Source organism: Bipolaris maydis (assembly GCF_028858645.1).
Source record: "Bipolaris maydis strain C4 unplaced genomic scaffold PSV08scaffold_1, whole genome shotgun sequence".
In the NCBI taxonomy this organism is placed as follows: Eukaryota; Fungi; Ascomycota; class Dothideomycetes; order Pleosporales; family Pleosporaceae; genus Bipolaris; species Bipolaris maydis.
Window position 1 is genome coordinate 502,821 of NW_027093857.1, and position 18,608 is coordinate 521,428.

Below are 18,608 nucleotides of genomic sequence, written 5' to 3' on the forward strand. Positions count from 1 at the left end.
TGCTATCGCTCGTTCTATCAATGCCGGCGACCGACTCTCCTTTATTAACCCCCTATTCGTTGGCGACAATAGATGTCGATAAGAAGCTCGGCTGGCTAAGGAAGAAACTAAGATGGCAGAGTTCAAGACTGCAGCCTAGAAAGGTCAACTTAAGGTAAGGTGTATGCATAGGTCGTGCTATGACAGGGGTGTGAAGCTAATCAACCCTCGACTGGCCGATACTGAATGCGCGACGACAGGACCAAACACGCTGTAATATTTATAACTGCCCTTCTAGTTAAGTTTGTAGAGAATAGCTTTAAGAATGAGTGTTTCACTATCGCGGTGCAATACTAGCGATGGCGTGAATTCCAAGGTGCTAAAATCGTAGATTCTTTGCGGCACGGGGGGCTTTACGTAACCCAGGGGGGGACGTTAGGGACGGACGTTAACTATATAACTTAAATGTGTCCTTATGTCTACGAGTCTCTGCGACTTGGACATAACGTGCTTAAAAAATGTTGGTGGTTCGTTGCGGGGAATCTTCGACCCACAGCGACGAACGTTAGTGTGTCCGGTCACAGGAGTCCGATAACCAAGGGAGGGACAACAATAGCATTAATATATTTTTTGATAACCCCCTCATCCATCAATACGATTAGTCATCTTCAGTAGTATAGAGGTCAGTATTTCCGCTTGTCAAGCAATTGACAGGCCGCGGGAGACCGGGGTTCGATTCCCCGCTGGAGAGATTCTTTTTGATGTATTTTTTAGATGATTGAGATCAGGCCCCATCACTCATTCTATCCAAAGCAGCCTTCCTCTCAAGCGAGCGAGATGGTTTCTTTTTGGGCTATCGGTAAGGGGGTGAGGCAGCTTTCTATGTGGTATAGTCATGAACTCAATTCATATGCTATATACAAGCCCGCTTCATACCACGAGTAATCCAATGTGGACTTTTGGCAGATCGCTTCCGCGGAATAGTAGGCAGCGGTTTTTGATCAACATGGTCGACAGTTCCATATGGGCTATCAAGTTGCTGAGCCTCAATAAGCTTCTGAATGGTAGTAGGAAAACCACTTATAAGTAAAGGCTTAGATATTATACCACGGATCGAGATTGTCAACATCTCTTCTAGCGTTTCTACCTGGAAGCTGATATGACGCCGAAAAGGCGGTAGGCTTTTAGGTACGTATCCGTTCTGGACACAGCTCACTGGAGTACCTTGGATCAAGAACCACGAGTCAGTAGTAAGTAAGCGATTATACAAGTAGCGAAGACCGTCCGGGGGTATATCTAGGCGACAAAATATGAATCCGCTGCAGTCATAACCAGTGTTTCCAAGTGTTGGGAGGTTGTCCAACTCAAAGTAGAATATTGATGCTATCATAGAGTCAAATATACTAGATATTCGTGGTCGGTCTTCGTCAATAGTTTGCGCTACCTTGCTTTTAAGTTCTGGTATTACGAACGTGTCATCAAGACTGGGTTCAGGGCCAGCCAGTCTGATATTAAGACGATGAAAGCGCTGCCGTACGTTCGGCGATATCGAATTCAAGAAACGCTTCCATGCGTCTTCGCCGTCAAGGTTGCGCATAAAACTTTTGAACAGCCGGATGTAAAAGCGCGATATTGTCGGTGATTTACTGACCACGGTAGGTGATGAAGTCCCCGTTCCTAGCGAGAGTGCGAAGTCTGGTTGGGGTTTGTTGGGCCATAAGAACTGCATCTCCCATTGCGCAATGCTTGCTGGATTATTGTGTTGCAGTCCGCCATCTTGAAAAGCTCCTAACGATCCTACAACCTGGGGTTTGAAGAACCTATCACGATAAGCAAAGGGACCAAGTATTACTGTCGTTATATTTACCAAGGCGCCGCAGAAGTACAACATGCACTGGGAGTGTTAATGGATCATGGCTGAAGATAGAAGAAGACACTTACGCGTCGCTCACAGTGATATCACTATCAGCTCGGTCAGCTCGTATAACATCATATCCTGTTGAAATTAGTGTTTATTATATTGGTGTGGCTTGATAGCGAACCTATGTTATTAGATCTTTTTCCGCCGTTGTAGTTTGTGAAGAGCCAAGGTAATGAATCTTTAACTGTCGTAGTTGTGACAGCAACCTTTGTATCGTTCTTGAGTGGGTTGAACATCTGCAACGGCGAGTTGAAAGCTTTCCTGAAAGCATCTTGAATCGCTGCTAAACTGTACTGGCCGTCTTGGACGTAGCCCATGATCAACTGAAAGGCTCTCGTGACTAGTGCTTTTCGCCTCCCGAATGTCTTACTTGCCACATCTTCGAATCTTTCCAAGGATTCAGACGCACTCCATTGGAGCAGAAACATGCCAATCACTACAAGTCCACCTGTTCAAGTAAGCAAAGGTTTTCTGCCAAAGCGTGGTCTGAGCTATTACCTGCCGATGTACCACAAACGAAATCAAATTGATCTTTTACTGAGCAACACAATGGAGCGAGTAGCGAATCAATGTGCTTAAGAAAAGCCAGCGGAATGACACCTCTTACACCTCCACCATCAATACTAAGTATCCGTATTCCTGCAGTAGGAGGTACGAATCGAAACGTTGAATTACGGTAATTAACACCGCATAGAACACACTCAGGAATATCATATGTATTTTTCTCGAATCGCGAGCGTATCCCCAAAGTCCTGATACAAGCATCGCAGAGAGCATGTCCGCATGGCAGGACCTTTTCAGGCATTCGCATGAAGCAGCTGAAGCAGGATTGATGGCTTCTGAACTCAGCTAAATGGGTGTGGTGAAGTGTTAGAGTTTTGCGATGGTTGTCGCGAGAGGGTAGCCCATTAACTTTATAGTCGGTGAACATTGCACGAAATTCGCAAAGTATAGCAGCTACAAACTTCTTTTGAATACCTGCGAAAGGGGTATACGAAGAAATCGCAGTACGGCAGGGTTCAGAGTAGATATTCTCGAAAAGATAGTCTGGTGCAAAGTCTACTATTGTAAGCGATTGAAAGACACAGGGAATGCAAGAGTGTTACCATGTGCACGCGGGGGGTAGCTAGCGAGCAGTAGAGCGGATGCTATCAGAGGTGCCGCAAAATGCCACAGCCAGGCTTGAGAGGGCATTTGCTTGAGGAAATCTTCTATGCAATGCTGCAGTAGATCGCACGAGAATCCAAGGGGCCTAGTCGCGTCGACAAGACTGAACGGCTTTGGACAATCACCGCAAAGCCAGCGTAGAATTTCAAGGGATATGTTGCGAAAGTGAGAGAAGCTGAATTGTATATGTGAATTGGCTCGTTCGCGCATCGCAGTTTGGGATAGTGCTAGCAAACGTCGCTTCAAAGATCGTGCACAAACAGCAGTGGACTTGGAAGACCGTAACCCTAGAACATTGATCTCACCTAGACGGAGCTTTATGTCGCGTTGCGCATTCAAATAGCCCTTTTTGCCTTCCAGAGCGTTAATTATAAGACTTTTAGCCTTATTGGCAGCTATGCTCTCATCAAACGAGTCCGATGATATTTCCATAACCAACAAGATGCGGGGTACTGTGCGCAAGTCGGATGCCGGCATCGCAACTAGCTGCTCAGCGAGCCAATCGGCGACAGCCGCAAGCCCGCCAAAATCGTCAACAAAACAACAGACCACACTTGAAAACAGCGAGAAAATATTCCCACATAATGTAGCGCCGATGTTGTTGGTGTTGGAAATAGTCAATACTGTTGCATTTCTTGTCTGACGGATGGGGTTGGGGTCTGGTGCGTTCGTGTTTTGGATGTTGCAGTCGATGACAACAATCGGCGTAGTGCCGCTTCGTAGTCGTGGCGAACACCAAAGATATACTTGCTTATGGACAGGTACATCTGCAGCCTTACCTAATAAATGAGCTAGAAGGACTGCTTTTGATCTTTTCCCTAAAAGAGTGATATAGGATGGTTTGGTGTCACTCTTGACGTTCTCGATGATATGCTGACATGGCTCGTGATGTGTCAAGGTGTTCCCCCTACAGGAGGTATCATAGGTAATCCACGGAACAGCGTCCATTTTCTGCTAGAGAGGACTTATTACATGGCATTGCTTTTATGTTGAGGTCTCCCAGATACTGTTTCCGGTCGTCCGGTCTTGGGTGTGTCCCGAAATCGGATAACGGTTAACCAACCCTGGAGTTGAGGTAGCCGCCGCTAGCTAAGGAAAAAACAAAATCTCCATCATCCCTAGCTGGAATGTATCTTCACCACACTATAGTAGGTATGGAATTTTCTGATGATATCACCCTAGCTACGCACAAAGCAAATTGCTTTCGAGGTCTAGTACGTGTGCATCTTGACTGTCTACAATTCGAACACCAGTTATTTTTGAATAAGCATCGCGAAGTATCCCCTCAAAATGTTCGCAGACTCCAGAAGATCTTTGAAAAGACAGGATGCCTAAGACTTCAAGACGAGAACGTTATTGATGCCGTCGTAGAGAACGACCGTCTCGACGCTGCGCTACGTGCTATTGGTCTTTCTATTGAAGCTCTTCAGAATATCCGCTCACCTAAAGATGCTCCAACTTTGAACCTCAGAGAACTAAAATGTCTCAATGGATTACATCGCATAAGAGCAGCGGATCAGTTCTTAGATGAGAATGACAAGTGGTGGGTTGTTAGACTATTCTCAAGGGGTTAGTAAGTTTGCAACCTCTAGACGCATCTAGTAACCCTACGATAGAAACTCCGACTCCCATCCTCTGTCACATTGTTGAGTCATATAAAAACGAGCAAAGGCCGTCAGACGGAGAAATATTCCGTAGAATACGATTGTATCACCGAGAAAACAAAGTCGAAGCGGAAAGAAAATGGTGGGCAAGGCTTGACAACTCAAAACCTAAGGATCTACGTCAGCTTTTCAAAAGGACGGAAATTATATCTAGCTTCGATAAGCTTCTTGAGATGCCAGGCCTTTGGGCGAAAGTACAGCTTGGTGCTCTCCATAGACTTCTCACTTTGAAATGCGATGAGGTATGTTCTTCTCGAAACGTCACAATCTCTCTAACTGATATAGGAGATGGCCTATTATCTTAACCACGTATCGAAGGTTTGGACAAAGATTTTGACTTGTAGAAACATCACTCTACCGTTCTCTGCGGTCGATACAGTTACTGTGGACAATCTCGAGTCATTGGCACCTAAGAATTCCTCCGTTGACAAGGCATTTGTTATGGATCTGTTCGAGCGAAATATAGTATTCCCTTCTCTATTGGATAGTCAAATTCGTCGAGAACTAGCAGAAAACATATGCGCTTCCGAAGGCCTCATACCATCGCTTTGGACATTTTTCGAGACGCTCAAATACATCGAACCAATATGTGAGGTACTGAAGAAATTAATTGGCGGTAATATGAAGCGCACAATACGCTCAAGCTTGATGGGCTGCTACTTTCCCCCAGAGAAGAGATATATTCAAGTTGCAAAGTTTAGAGAGGCAGAGATTACGTCGCTGTTAAGTCAAGAGGAAGCAGCCTGGATCTCATATGTGGAATTGTGGGCCTTCTGTGGTCGCTATTTTAACAAACTCTCTTCTTTCACACCAAAAAAAGAAAGCGGTGAAGAAAAGCCGATAGTAGAAGGACCAAACCCAGTACTCTGGCAACATCTAGCAGACTTCTCCATCTCGCGTGGTTTCAAGACAAAATCGGCCCAGAAGCTAGCGAACTCCGACCCTTATACTGAACTAGCTCAGGAATATCTTCGCAAATCAAGCCCGTTGTCCTCATCATCTCATGAAAGACAGGTCCAGGAGGTCGTACGCGCTAGCAGAATAGTAGAAGATGACTCACAGCAGCCCCAGTTAGTAGCTTCTGGTCATTTAGAGAAAGAAAGGCGAAATGGTCGACCTTATGAGAACGACTTACGCATGGACGAGCAGAACTTATATCTCCCAAACATATACAACAGCCGAGAACCTACAGAAGCAGGTTGGACATTGATACGACGTGACGTTTTCAAGTCTCTTTTTGGGAACCTTACTGTAGAGGTATGCATCCTGGTCAGCAGTATATACTTGGTGTCTCTAATATTTACTAGCACAATGATGTTCAGTACCCCATATTTGTACAAAGTCTCGCTTCTGATACCGATGGAATGGATCTCGAAACAGAAGATCTACATATATCCAGCGAGATACAAGGTCTGAAAGCGCAGATAGAAACCCTTCATCGCGATCATAGCAACCTTCTTTCCCAGCATGAAGATTTACGAACGCGCTATCAGGACCTTGACGCTGAAAAACTAAATTTCCAACAAAGATACCAATCTTTGCAAGAGCAAGGAAACATAAATAAGGATTTAATATCTTCTCTCCAGTTCAATGTTCAAGACCTTCAAAAGCGCAATCGGGAACTTGAAGCCGAAAACCTGAATCTTCAGCAGAGATACCAGTCTCTGCAAGACCAAAGAAACGGAGAACGTGATGCTATATCTTCCCTACAGTCGAAACAAGAGGAGATAGAGCACCTCTGCCTCGAAAATGACACACTCAAGAAGAAAATCGCAACACTTGAAACTGCAGCGCAGCGAAGAAACCAGATAATACACAAGTCTGATGCACTTGTACTCAAACTTCGAAGCGAAATGGAAGAACTAGAAACGAAGCAGACTACTGCCCAGAATGAACTTCAAATGCTTAGGAATGATCAATCAAGGCTTTTGGAGGAAAATCAAGAGCATAAGAAAAACCTGGAGGCTGCAAATGACGAACGAAATGCTTTAGTTCTTCGGCAAGAACAACTGTTTGCTCAAACGATACCTACGGAACCTGATTATGAAGACCCAAAAAGCGCCTTCGTCGATGACCTGAGACAACGCGAATTACACAATCCATGGAGACCATATCGTGGAGATAAATATGAAATATTCCTCGCTGAGTCGAATGATGATACTGGTTTACCTAAAGGAACACCAATCGAAGTGGATAAAGATGAGCTAGAGGCTGTTCCAATAATTGTAGCCATCTTAGGAGCGGCTAAGGAATACTTTGGTCCAGAGCTAAGGGCGATGAACATTCAAGGAAAGTATCTCACCAACATAAGTCCTACGTACATATTTGCAGCTTGTACTATGTATAGAACCATCGTGGTTAGTAAAGGCACAGTGCTAGAGAAGTATATTTCCACGGGTGCATGTGAAAAAGTTACTGAAGAGCTTGGTGAAGGAAGATTGGGACTTGTACGGGGTGCACAGAGACATGTGATTGAAGAAGCAGACGGAACGAAGAAAAGAAGGCTGGAGGGAGAGCCAAGTGGCACCGATATTGTTCTTGCAAATCGAAATATCTAAAGCGGAGGCGAAGTAAAAGACGTTGTTGTATCTGACGACGATAAAGAGCCTTGGAAAATTGTGAATATGCCGCAATCGTATTTCAAACAAAACGCCTATTAATTGCTCATGCATGTGTAAGAAAGCACTACAAAGCTGATAATTTCGAATTTCAACTATGTAGTAAACACGCAATGTGATTCTAGCGTATGCTGCTATATTCTTACATACTACCATTGTCACTCTCTAGCCGTCGTCTCTTTGATGGCAGCACGATAGTCGTTCGAGGTGGAAGGGGGCTTAAGTTTCGGCCAGGACTAACGTGTGGTGTAAGGATTCTCTGAACGTTCCGTGTACCTAATTCATCTGAGTCATCCTCGCCATATGTACGTGTTGACTCTGGGGTTTGTGGTTGCGGCAATGAGAAGGGCGAAGAAGATTGTTTGGCTACCTTCACCCGTCCTCTTGAAATGCCCTCGTTCAAAGATACAAAATGGGACGGTCGTTTCACAATCGGTGCTTCGGCATCTACCTACAGCGACCTTGTTAGTGATGCACGCTCATGAAAGAATTAAACACACATATTCTTCCATCCAACTTGGCCATTGAAATCCTTGTTCCTCCGATGAAAATACAACTGGTCGCTGGCCGGGTTTCTCGATAATAACAGATATTCGGATACTGCTATCGATCGCATGGAGCTTTGCGGCTTTGCGACAGATACCGTCGCTTCTATCTTTGAACGTGCGCATGAGATTTTGTGGGGTTGACTTGGTCATTTTTGTAGTGTTGACGTGACTGATTACAGATATCAGGATAGCTACAAGCAATAGCAATATGTAGGAACCACTGACTGGGTCACGTGTGCACTAAGGGATGCACAATAAGCAAAAGTGGGTCATTGCTACAAGCTTCTTCATATGATTTGACCTTAAACGCGCCGCATAGGCGGCTATTAGGCGATTGTGTCCTACACTAAAAATAACTATGGTACGGTAATAGTTCGGCGGCTAACGTAGCCTGTTTTAACTACAACTATAAGCGTGATTTAGCATACTGGTCGCCTTAACCGGTTTACCGGAAACGAGTCTCCGAAGTCCCAGAAGCGTCAACCTATTCAGGTAAGTCGCACGAGATAGCCGCAGCTACTAAACTGGTGGCTACTTTCTGGCTGCTTCACGGCAGCGTACATCAAAGCACGCATGCAACTTTCAAAGTTTTCTGACATTTTCGCGGGCAAAATATCCTCCTTAGCATCCGGCCAATATGCAGGTCCCCTATATCTACGCAATTGCATATATCTCTGTTCTCGCTCTTGTCATTAGTTGGCGACTCTATCAGTTTCTAACTGCTCGGGCACGTGATCATGTTTTTGCTGTTCTTTCTAAATGGCTTGTATACACAGTCGTTCTGGCAAGAGCGAACGGAAGCTCAGATATCACAGTGGCTGCAGGCTTTGTAGTACTTTGTACGTTAGTGGGAAATATCGTCAGCGCAGTCATTGCTATACCGTCTCAAGCCGACTTCTCCACACGGCTTGCTCGGCTATGCTTAACGAACCTCGTTGTTCTATTTTTTGGCGGAAGAACAAACTTCATCGCCGATAGAATTTTTAGACTATCTCATAGCGAGTACTACCTTGTACATCGTTGGATAGGACGTATCTGCGTTCTTGAAGGTCTGATACATGGGGTCTTGAGCGCTCTTCAGCGTCGCAAGCCATTACGCGCAATCGATATCACCGTACGTCTCTTTGAACAATAACTTGGTTCTTCCAATGCTGATATTTTTAGTTAATCTCACTTACTGGGACTATTGCAGTGTGCTCCATTGTGTACATTCGACGCAGGCTGTATGAGCTGTTCCTACAACTCCATACGATCGCATCAGTAGCTCTGCTTGTATTCATCTGGCTACATCTAAATAGGCCTAGTCCATACGTCATTGCATGCATCTCTTCCGCAGCATCTCTTTTCATATTTCAAAAGATTTTGTGGGTGATTCACTGCCTTTACCGGAACACTGGCTCAGGACCTCGTTGTCAGGCTTCAATCACTCGCTTCCAATCAAACGGAAATCATAAAGAAGAGGTTTATCAGGTGTGTGTTGACATAAGACGACCTTGGCATGTAACCCCAGGGCAATTTGTATATCTCTCTCTACCCCACTCTCGTAGTCTCGGTTTGGGCTTGCTTGAGTTTCATCCTTTTATGGTTGCATGGGCGTTTCACGATGAGAAAGACCAATTGAAATCGATAGTATTGATTGTTCAGCGTCGCCGCGGCTTTACGCGCAAGCTAGGGCTTACCGACGCCATCACGCCTGCCATTATCGATGGTCCTTACGGAGGTATAGACTTTAAAGAGTTAGCCCGCTACGATAAGGTTCTCCTTATGTCTAGCGGTACAGGCATCGCGGCACATCTATATATGACTCGCCATCTACTCCTAGCTCACAACCAACAAACAGCGCGCGTGAGAAGGCTTACTCTTCTTTGGTTTCTTGAAACATCAGGTTATTATGAATCCACAAATTGAATCTTTGGCTTTACTAACAGTAAGCAGATCAAATCCAGTGGGCTAAGGAATATCTTCATGCTCTTAATCATCTAGATCATCGACAGATTCTGACTATATACTTGCTATGTCCTAATGAAACGGAAGCAGTGGCGGAAGGTGGATTTAATGACTCCAAGATCACTGAAGCGAGAATGTTCCCTATCTCTAGCTCACTTGACATGGCCATGTTCATTGAGGGCGAATGGGGCGCTGAAGCAGGGAATATGCTAGTGACAGGTATGTCTTGAGCAACGGAATTTTGAAATCTTCCTAATGGCAAGTAGTATGCGGAGATTCCAAGTTCGAGAAGCGCGCCAGGCTGGCCATTAGGGCGAGTCCCCATGATATAAATCTCAGAACAAGTGTCTACCTGCCAGATGAGACTTACATGAGTAAGATGTCGACATCACGGTACAAATAAGCAAAAAATCGCATGCACAAAGGATTAACACTGGGAGATAGGTAGTATCACTAGCACAAGTAGTATAAGTCTAAATACATGATTCAGCCCTCTGCCCTCAGACTTCCTGTACACGATCTATGCACCCCAGTATCCACGATAAAAGGGCTCCGACTGGCAAATGTAGTCTGCAAGCAATTTCTCCATATGAAAGAGTGCTCTGGTGAATAGCCCAAAAGAACAAGATCCTCTCGATGTCTTTCTTCGAGTAGATTTGATGGAGAGGCTGAATCTTCCAATCGCCGCGGCCATGATGACATTCTTGGTGAACCTTGCTCCAATAGTTTCTTCCATGAGAACCTACTGCCAGGACGGTCTGAACAGGGTCCTTTTCAATGCCTGTTAAATTGCCCTCTACACCTTTCTTCACCTCATCAGCTATAGACGCACGGAGAGCCATGTTCGTTCTAGAAAAGTTAACTATACTGTCTTTCAGGGCCTGAACCAAGAGAAATTCCCGACGTTTACGAAACACCTGGCGTGCTGGGGGCAGTCTTGTTGGGCCCAGCTGTTGGGATTCAGACTTCATCGTTTTCATGTATTTGGTAAATCCAGTAGGCGCAGGCAAAGTGCGGGAAGAAGGAAATGGAAGGGCCGTAAGATCCGAAACTCTCATTGAATTCTCTTTCATTTGCGGGGTGTGGCTTGGCTGTTGAAGTAAAACCGTAATGGGATCGAGGTTGTGGAAGGCCTCAGAAGTGGGCACGAAGGGAACGGGTGAAACCTCGGATTCAGTAGAGACTTCGGCTCTCTGGGAGCATGGCTTGATCCAAGGCGATGGAAGCGGCTCCATGTTTGACATTTCCGACAACATGGGTGATTTTGGAGGTGTCGTGCTATTACCCGCGAACTCTGATTTGAAATGCATGTCGATCGGAGACTTCAGTACGGATGCTTCGTCGATATTAGCTAACCTTATCAGAAATGAGCGTTTGTACATACTAGGCGTTTTCTTTCTTCGAGATGGGTGGGAGAGTCGCGATGTCATTTTGAATGTAGTAAGAATGTCATGTACACACTTGTATAAATGCTGCCCTTTCGTTGTAGAGATAAGTATGGAAGCAGGTGGCGTATGCTCGCCAAGGCGCTTAAGCATCAATGAACAGATATAGAAACGGCATAAACTACGGTTTTATACAGTACTTAGGCAAACATACCCTCAATTACCTATTATTTACCTAGTACCACTTCTTGCTAGTACAGCGCGGCAAACTCGTTGTCACTTCGCTAACTGACGGTACTGGTTTGATATTTCCCTGCATGACGCTGCAGAATAGCCGCCGAGCACAAAGTGAAGGATTGAAGCTATGATCCTGACCCAACGTGCAGGAATCAGGGGTTTAGCTAGTGGTTCATCACTGTGATTCGACCAAAGTAGCGTCAATTATACGCGCGTCTTGAAGCACAAACACATTAGGTTTATCCGAAAACATGCAGATAACCCGTATGGGATGACCGACTGTGCCGCAGTGGAGAGCAATCCTCACGCACAAGACGTCCGACTAATTGCCCAATCATGTTAGAGTATATCTGCCGTCGGAATACCGGCAAACATCCGTACGGGATGGTTGGCCTCACGGCACAGTTTATCTTATGGCGCTAACGGTCGTACGAGGTACGTCTTCGCATTCCAGTTTCCCGTACGGGAGACTTGTCCTGGCGGCGCACTTGACCACACGTCGCAACGGACCCCCCGGTACCAACAAGGCGCATTCCAGGTTCCCGTACGGGAGACTTGTCCTGACGGCGCAATCGACCACACGTCGCGACGGACCCCCCGGCATCAACATCCGTACAAGGCGCATTTGCCGCATTCCGGGGTACCATACGGGATACCTGACCTGGCGGCGTTATCGAACTTTACGAAGCTTACACCCACATTATCACACTTTCATATCCCATACGGGATAACTAATTTGGCTAACATTGCTTCATTGGAGGTCCGAACTAAATTCATTCTGTCCGCACGGGTTATCCATTTCGCGCTGCGAAGAGAAGTCACAGGATTTTGTATGATCAGGCGTTCACAGTGGGGGCATAGATTAATTCGCTTACATAGGCGCGCTAGTCATGTACGCCACAATTAAGCGCAGACAACGCGCGTTCATGCAACTGCCTCCAGGGGTTCTCATCCTTCTACTGCTTGGGAGATTTGCCGCGGACAAAAATATTACTAGGAACGATAGGGAATGGAATATATCCAAGTTCGGCTACCTACGTCTACATTACACCCCGTGACTCCACATTTTGCTTGATCTACCTATGAGAACGCTTGGTGTCAAGCTGAGGATAAACTTGGCGCAGCAATGCCAGAACAGCTGGATAGTTCCTGGACACCTCGACCAAGACTTCACAATCCCACACATCATCCCTACCACATACCCTGCCCTCCTTGCTTAACCAGATGTTCCGTAGGACGCTTTTCTCTAACAGACGCCCTTTTATGCAGTCGTAAGGAAGTTTGTCATATAGCATTGGCTCGCAGGCATCGCATCCGTCAACATGGTACTCCAACAAGTTCATGTGGAAATACTCCATTCGAGTCGGTTTTCGAGATATCGAGCGAACCACTGGCCTTGCAAAATGCACCCGGGGTGTAAACTGAGATTGATTGGCGTATGGACGATCATGTGAATAACGACGATCGTAGCTAGTGCGCCGATCGTCATTGATGCTAGGATTGTGGTTGCATGGGTAGTGAGTGGAACTGTGGCGTGCTGCAGCTGCATTGGAAAATGCTCTGTATCGTGGATAATAAGACATGATTTATGAAATCTACGCATACAATTTGCTTTACTACTACATGAACAGGTACCTGTGTAGATATATGCAATCATCCATACACTTACACCAATCCATAACGGTTTCCAGCACTTGACGGTTTCCGAACCGAGATCACTCGCCGCGTTCCTGTGAACAGTTTTCGGTAGGGGCAGATGGCGCTACTGATGAATCGAGATGGTCATAGATGCGCTGGATCCACTCCGCCATCGCGTCTACATCCTTCCGGAGACTGTCAGATACAGCGACAGCTTCTGCCAATCGCCTTTGCACTTATCAGCCACGCGCTTGGATCTTCTACTATGAACCACTTACCCTTCTAGATACTGGGTTCTCATCTGATGCTCGGCCCACAAGATTTGGATCGAGAACTCCAATGACTGGACGGTCGGCATTTGAATGATGGGGTCATTTATGCAGACAAAGTCCATAGACGCGTCGTTGTTAATATCCATAGTAAAGTCAAAATTGTTGAAATCCTGTGGGTTGCATTGTGGATCTGCTACAAGAGGAATGTCAAGGGCATGGCCCTGACCGAGGAAGTAGCTATTATCGTTGATGGATTGGTTGTCCTGTTTCTCAACTGGGTCAGGATGAAAAGCGTCGGTCGTTGGGTTGAATTTGAAAAAGGAGGGTTCTAGCTCTGCTGGGACGGAGCTTTCGATCAGAGGCATTATAGGAATCGAGGATGAGCTTGCTGATGGAGCACCTTCGGTTTGGTTGTCTCTCGGTTGTTCGCTGTTTGCCTGTCCAGTCATCTTAGCTGCCATTTGAGCGAGAAAAACACGTTGATGTGGCTACGGGTTTGCCCAAGCATGGGTTTTAATTGCTGGTCATGTTTACCGTGCCGCAATACCAACTAAAATACATTCTAATAATATTTTGAAGACTATGTAATGCAACTCTACGACTCCGCCACACTTGGGCGCCAAAGTGATAAGCATTCCAACGGAACCAATTCAAGAAACGGTATCAGGTCGCTGAAGTTGGGATCGCGCGCGATGTACCGATGCTGTTTTCTGTTAGTGTGGGTCATAAATTATGACATTCTCAACCACTGACAGGCTTCTCGAGCTTGGCGAGGGCGGGTATCGCTCTATTGAACATGCTATCCAGAAAGTCCACAAGAAGTTTGTAACCACTCCACTTCTCTCCTTTACTTAGTCCAAACATCTTATTGGATTCCCTTTGTTTGCGGATGAAAGAAAGATCTCGCAAGTTCTCGTTCGGGAGTCCATTCATGCATTCCAGGACTGCGACGCCAAGTTGCTCCAAATCGGCATTTGGCGTAAGTTCAGTGCTTATCCAGACACAGTCCTCGAAGTCTGCTAAACTTATATCAGCCTCTAGAAGTCTTCTAGATAGTGCACTTACAAAGTTGTGGTTTTCCACTCCTTCCGCAGAAACGTATCGTGCTTATTGAGACAGAGTTGTGGACAATGCCGGCTTTAGCAACATGCTTTATGGCAAGGAATATCTTTATGGTCAGCTTTGCAATTACAACCCATAGATTAGCTTACTGCACTTGCTATCAATCGTATGTGAGACTCTTTGAGGACGGTGTGAACATTTAGTACCTCCTCTAGGGTAAAGCGGGTGTACTCATATTGAAAGAGCACTGAGGTCTTTGACTCAAAAACCTGCTTGATTGTGGCCACATTTGGATGATCAGATATTTTTTTCAGTTTTTCTAACTCCGCATGGCCAGCTTCACGATTGACCTCCTTGATAATCACCAATTGTCCCTCTTGAAGGCAAAGTGACAGCTTATGTTTTCCTTGCGTCAGATCTCCTAGATGTGACAAAGTCTCCCATGGGTTGTGTGTGACACCAGTAGTTGGCTCCTTTGCTTTTTTCAAGGATCGTTCCATAAGTGCCACCGCAGTAGGCACTTGCGGCCGCGGAAGGCGTTGAAACGCCTCTCCTATGGAAGTGGAAGTCATATCGAAATTACATTCCTAACCTGGCTCATAAATTCGGAAGTTTGCTTGGGTGTAGATAGCTTTTATTCAGGTATGTACATGACCTGGGACGTACTTATTTACGACTGCTATCGCCCGGATCCTGATAGCAGGACACGGTGTTGCTGTTATGGATCCTAGAACTGGTTAGATGACCAGAAACGGATAACGGTAATTCGGTGTTCGCAGGTAAGAGAGACTATAAAGCTTTAGCCAGCAGCCTGTGTAAAACCAACTTAGCTTACAACCTTACCACAACGAAAAGTTTAATACAAACGCTTTTGACCTCTTCTTCATTACACATCGCAACTGTCATGGAGGTGGACATGGCTGGAACAGCTGTCCCCGTGGACTGGCCCACTCTCCTATGGCGACAGCAAGGGGAAGCGCAAGACACTTCCAATATCGACCATAATCGCAACTCTTCCTGGACAATGCCAACAGCAAGTCCTATCCGCAATTGTGGGACAAGCATGCAGCCTGATCTGTACCTACAGCTATCGCACATACTTGAATGGGAAATCTGGAACCATAATCAGACGCGCGGCTATCTAGCTACAGAGCGGGATAAAGTTAGCGAGCTAAATGCGCAGGTGTGGAGACTCTCGCGTGATATAGAGCAGTGGCGAAATACATGCCAGCAAGGGTATGCTGCACTAGATCAGCACAGAGCTGAAAATGTCGAATTAAAGCGTGCATTAGCAGAAGCGAGAGTACGTGGAGCAGTTGCGCGCTTAAATCCAGCTAATGATGTTCTAGTCCATACCAACCGAACCCCACAGCAAGGACCCTCCGCTTGGTACTCCAGAGATGGCAACACCGCCGCAAAGGTGCAGTCTGCGAAAGCTTGCGCCACTGCCCAGGATTGAGACGGACGAATCTTCATGGCGGCTTGGCTTTATTAAGGATATTGAGGAGCATGGTATTGCCAAATCTGTAGAGTAGTCACCTAAGATGGAGAATTCACGCGGGGCGACCTACTCATGTGCAACACCACATGAAACACGTGTCGAACATAAGTTCAGAGAGGAGTTAAGAAGGGCTGGGAAATTTCTAGGGTAGATCACCGCCTTAGTCGTCTGCACACTATACTCTCCTTGTTGCCCCTCTAGGTTTGTAGTCACCGTCGTCCTTATCACCGTCACTTTCTGGTGGCTCTGTCATCATCGCCGTTACCTCTACTAGCGTGTACAAATCTTTCAGCGTGCGATCCACATCTTGCAAGAATTTCCGTTGCTTTGAATTGCTCAGTTGCCCAATAAGATGGGGCAGGATCTGCTTGAACTTGCGATGTAATTTGTTTGCAGCTTGTACGGTTATGGTGCCCCCGTGTTGTTGAAAGCGCTTCTGTGCTTTAACCATAATCTTGTCGAATTTTCTGACTTTCTTGCTTCCGGCAAAACGCTTCATCGCCCGCGCCGACTTCCAGTAGTTTTGGGCATCGATCCAAAGTTGTGGGGCAGCCGTCTGGCACGTCCTCGGGGGATATGCGTCGGACCATCGTACCATACCATCCAGTACACGCGAAGGTCTGAATCGAACGCGAGGTTGTGAACCTGCCCATGTGCGTCGATCTGCAGTAATCTCTGATGCCGAGTCGCTGGAATCGCTGATGTCGCTTGAGTCACTCGAGTCTTCTATGACAATCGCTTCTCCATTGTTCGTGTCAATAATGATGGGTGTTTGAGATCGTGCACGAGGTTGTGGGTCTGCCCATGGGCGTTGATCCGCGGTAATGTTTGATGGCGAGTCGCTGATGTCGCTTGAGTCACTCGAGTCTTCTATGACAATCACTTCTCCATTGTTCGTGTCAATGATGATGGGTGTTTGAGATCGCGCGCGAGGTTGTGGGTCTGCCCATGGGCGTTGATCCGCGGTAATGTTTGATGGCGAGTCGCTGATGTCGCTGGCGTTGGTCGAGTCTTCTATGGCAATCACTTCTCCATTGATCGTGTCGGTGGTGATAGGCACAGAACCGTTCAAGAACTCCATCTGCTCAGTAGGAGCTGATGGTGCCTCCTGTGGCTCACCATAGGATGGGCTGCGGTGATCACGAATGATTGAGCTGCTTCTGGTCTCTTTCAGGAGATCAGTGGCATCATCAGACATGTTGATACTCTTTTTGTATTGGACTGACGTTTCTCTTGGGCCAACGTTGGAAGGGCTTCCCATTCCAGGCATTTCAAACCCTTCCACTAGGGACAGAAACTTGTCAATAGCTTGATTTCCGAGGAGATTTTCTGTACCAGTCTGGCCTTCGTCGAGAAAATCATCTCTTATGATGTCGCAGGGCAACTTCTCGTGTTCAAACGCCCAAACGGCGTCATCCCAGCAGGTCGAGGTTTCTATAGAATCGTCTGGATGGCCTTGAGGATCGGAAATGGAGTCGTCTGGGTATGCCTGTTGGCCCTCATGTGGTTTCTCTTTCTCACAGATCTCCATGGATGGCTCTATGACGTGGCTGATCGAACAAGCAATTGCTTCGTATGCATTTGCCGTCACTACTGCCTGTAAGTTGTCCCCTTTTCCGGGCGGTATACTCGCACTCCCGCTTTCCGCCGTTCTTAAAAGCCTCTGGTCTTCATGTGAGTGGGTCAAGACTTCTTGATGCTCGATCGTTGGTGTTTCTGGCGGTTTGGTGGGTTGTCCGAATATCATGCATAATGTCATAGCAGCATCAGCCGTCTAATGTGTTCAGCTCATCAAATCCAATAAAGTGGTGGGAAACAGTACATACTTCGTCCGCTGGGTCTAAGATACCTGTTATTTGGCTCCCACATTCTTTATGCAAATGGGAGTCAACTTCAGGCATGCCAAGTGTGGACATGTCAGATGACGCTGTAGCGAATGACGGATTGGTCGTGTGCTGATCTGTCATTTGAAGCGGTTCTGCCATGGTATATTGCTCCTGGGCATATGAAGGTAGTGCCATACTCAAGGTTTGTGTGGGAAGGGTCTGATTGGTAGGGGCTTATTGAAGAATGTTGAACGGCGTGAGAATTGTGAAGCAAGTTTTCTATCCGGGCAAAGGCATGCTTTATACAACAACGAAGCAGGGGCTAAACTTGAACAGTCATGCTGGCTACGTCTCATCGACGTAACACATGACATGTCGTTCCTATCAGACCTAGCACTACTAGCACGAATCACGCAACTGCCTGCCCAATTCTGACTGCTATCAATGTTAAGTTTAGCCTAACGCCTTGCTCTTGCATGAAGACACCATGGCTTTGAACAAGTCGTATCCTATCAACTTATCGAAACCCTAGAACATAGTTACTAAAAATATGAGATGAGATTGTTGGGAAAGACTTGCATGAAGAGCTTGCCGCTGCCCATGTGATAGAACCTATGAGGTTACTACATTCTTTAGCTCCCACGGGCGGCAGCGAGCCGACAGTCCCCTTTGCATGAATGAACTGGCTCCTTTTGTACTATTCGTCCTATCGGAATGCTTGAAGTGGATAGAAGAAATCCAGAGGGTCGGCATTTCGGTGACACAGCAAGGCAGACATAGTACTTCGCATAATATTGGTTTCCCTTGAGGCTAGCATCGACTCTTAGTGACACCCAGTCATTC

At 46.3% G+C, this 18,608-nt stretch overlaps 8 protein-coding genes across 8 annotated transcripts; 3 read left to right on the forward strand and 5 right to left on the reverse strand.

The window, feature by feature from the left end:
* Positions 1 to 892: 892 nt before the first annotated feature.
* Positions 893 to 4,015, reverse strand: PSV08DRAFT_375740 (acyl transferase/acyl hydrolase/lysophospholipase; the record flags this gene model as incomplete). The annotated part of the gene is made up of 6 exons (XM_014218879.1): positions 893 to 1,799; positions 1,847 to 1,873; positions 1,921 to 1,975; positions 2,022 to 2,348; positions 2,399 to 2,947; positions 3,007 to 4,015. The coding sequence occupies 6 exons, from the start codon at positions 4,013 to 4,015 to the stop codon at positions 893 to 895; spliced, it is 2,874 nt and encodes a 957-aa protein (XP_014074354.1).
* A 206-nt stretch (positions 4,016 to 4,221) lies between these two features.
* Positions 4,222 to 6,147, forward strand: PSV08DRAFT_367103 (uncharacterized protein; the record flags this gene model as incomplete). The annotated part of the gene is made up of 3 exons (XM_014218880.1): positions 4,222 to 4,636; positions 4,684 to 4,973; positions 5,017 to 6,147. 3 exons carry the CDS (start codon positions 4,222 to 4,224, stop codon positions 6,145 to 6,147), a joined length of 1,836 nt encoding a protein of 611 aa, XP_014074355.1.
* A 1,273-nt stretch (positions 6,148 to 7,420) lies between these two features.
* On the reverse strand, positions 7,421 to 8,074 carry PSV08DRAFT_397772 (uncharacterized protein). The gene is made up of 2 exons (XM_066093544.1): positions 7,850 to 8,074; positions 7,421 to 7,800 (listed from the first exon to the last, which is right to left on the reverse strand). The coding sequence occupies exons 1-2, from the start codon at positions 8,045 to 8,047 to the stop codon at positions 7,492 to 7,494; spliced, it is 507 nt and encodes a 168-aa protein (XP_065949917.1). The 5' UTR covers positions 8,048 to 8,074; the 3' UTR covers positions 7,421 to 7,491.
* A 460-nt stretch (positions 8,075 to 8,534) lies between these two features.
* PSV08DRAFT_367104 (uncharacterized protein) lies at positions 8,535 to 10,247 on the forward strand (the record flags this gene model as incomplete). Its single annotated transcript, XM_014218882.1, has 4 exons — positions 8,535 to 9,011; positions 9,062 to 9,782; positions 9,833 to 10,063; positions 10,111 to 10,247. The coding sequence occupies 4 exons, from the start codon at positions 8,535 to 8,537 to the stop codon at positions 10,245 to 10,247; spliced, it is 1,566 nt and encodes a 521-aa protein (XP_014074357.1).
* A 97-nt stretch (positions 10,248 to 10,344) lies between these two features.
* On the reverse strand, positions 10,345 to 11,274 carry PSV08DRAFT_345883 (uncharacterized protein; the record flags this gene model as incomplete). Its single annotated transcript, XM_014218883.1, has 2 exons — positions 10,345 to 11,180; positions 11,229 to 11,274. The coding sequence occupies 2 exons, from the start codon at positions 11,272 to 11,274 to the stop codon at positions 10,345 to 10,347; spliced, it is 882 nt and encodes a 293-aa protein (XP_014074358.1).
* A 1,797-nt stretch (positions 11,275 to 13,071) lies between these two features.
* PSV08DRAFT_213169 (uncharacterized protein) lies at positions 13,072 to 15,010 on the reverse strand (the record flags this gene model as incomplete). Its single annotated transcript, XM_066092106.1, has 4 exons — positions 13,072 to 13,332; positions 13,383 to 13,791; positions 14,126 to 14,384; positions 14,588 to 15,010. 4 exons carry the CDS (start codon positions 15,008 to 15,010, stop codon positions 13,182 to 13,184), a joined length of 1,242 nt encoding a protein of 413 aa, XP_065949918.1. The 3' UTR covers positions 13,072 to 13,181.
* A 332-nt stretch (positions 15,011 to 15,342) lies between these two features.
* PSV08DRAFT_345886 (uncharacterized protein) lies at positions 15,343 to 15,973 on the forward strand (the record flags this gene model as incomplete). The annotated part of the gene is made up of 2 exons (XM_014218886.1): positions 15,343 to 15,741; positions 15,788 to 15,973. The coding sequence occupies 2 exons, from the start codon at positions 15,343 to 15,345 to the stop codon at positions 15,971 to 15,973; spliced, it is 585 nt and encodes a 194-aa protein (XP_014074361.1).
* Positions 15,974 to 16,114: 141 nt separating this feature from the next.
* PSV08DRAFT_406366 (uncharacterized protein) lies at positions 16,115 to 17,960 on the reverse strand (the record flags this gene model as incomplete). The annotated part of the gene is made up of 2 exons (XM_014218887.2): positions 16,115 to 17,713; positions 17,766 to 17,960. The coding sequence occupies 2 exons, from the start codon at positions 17,958 to 17,960 to the stop codon at positions 16,115 to 16,117; spliced, it is 1,794 nt and encodes a 597-aa protein (XP_014074362.2).
* Between the last annotated feature and the right edge of the window lie 648 nt (positions 17,961 to 18,608).

Coding starts and splice junctions, on each gene's coding strand:
- PSV08DRAFT_397772 (XM_066093544.1), bottom strand. CDS start 8,047: ATGACCAAGTCAACCCCACAAAATCTCATGCGCACGTTCAAAGATAGA. Junction 7,801..7,849: donor CAAGTTGGATGGAAGAATAT/GTGTGTTTAATT, acceptor AGGTCGCTGTAG/GTAGATGCCGAAGCACCGAT.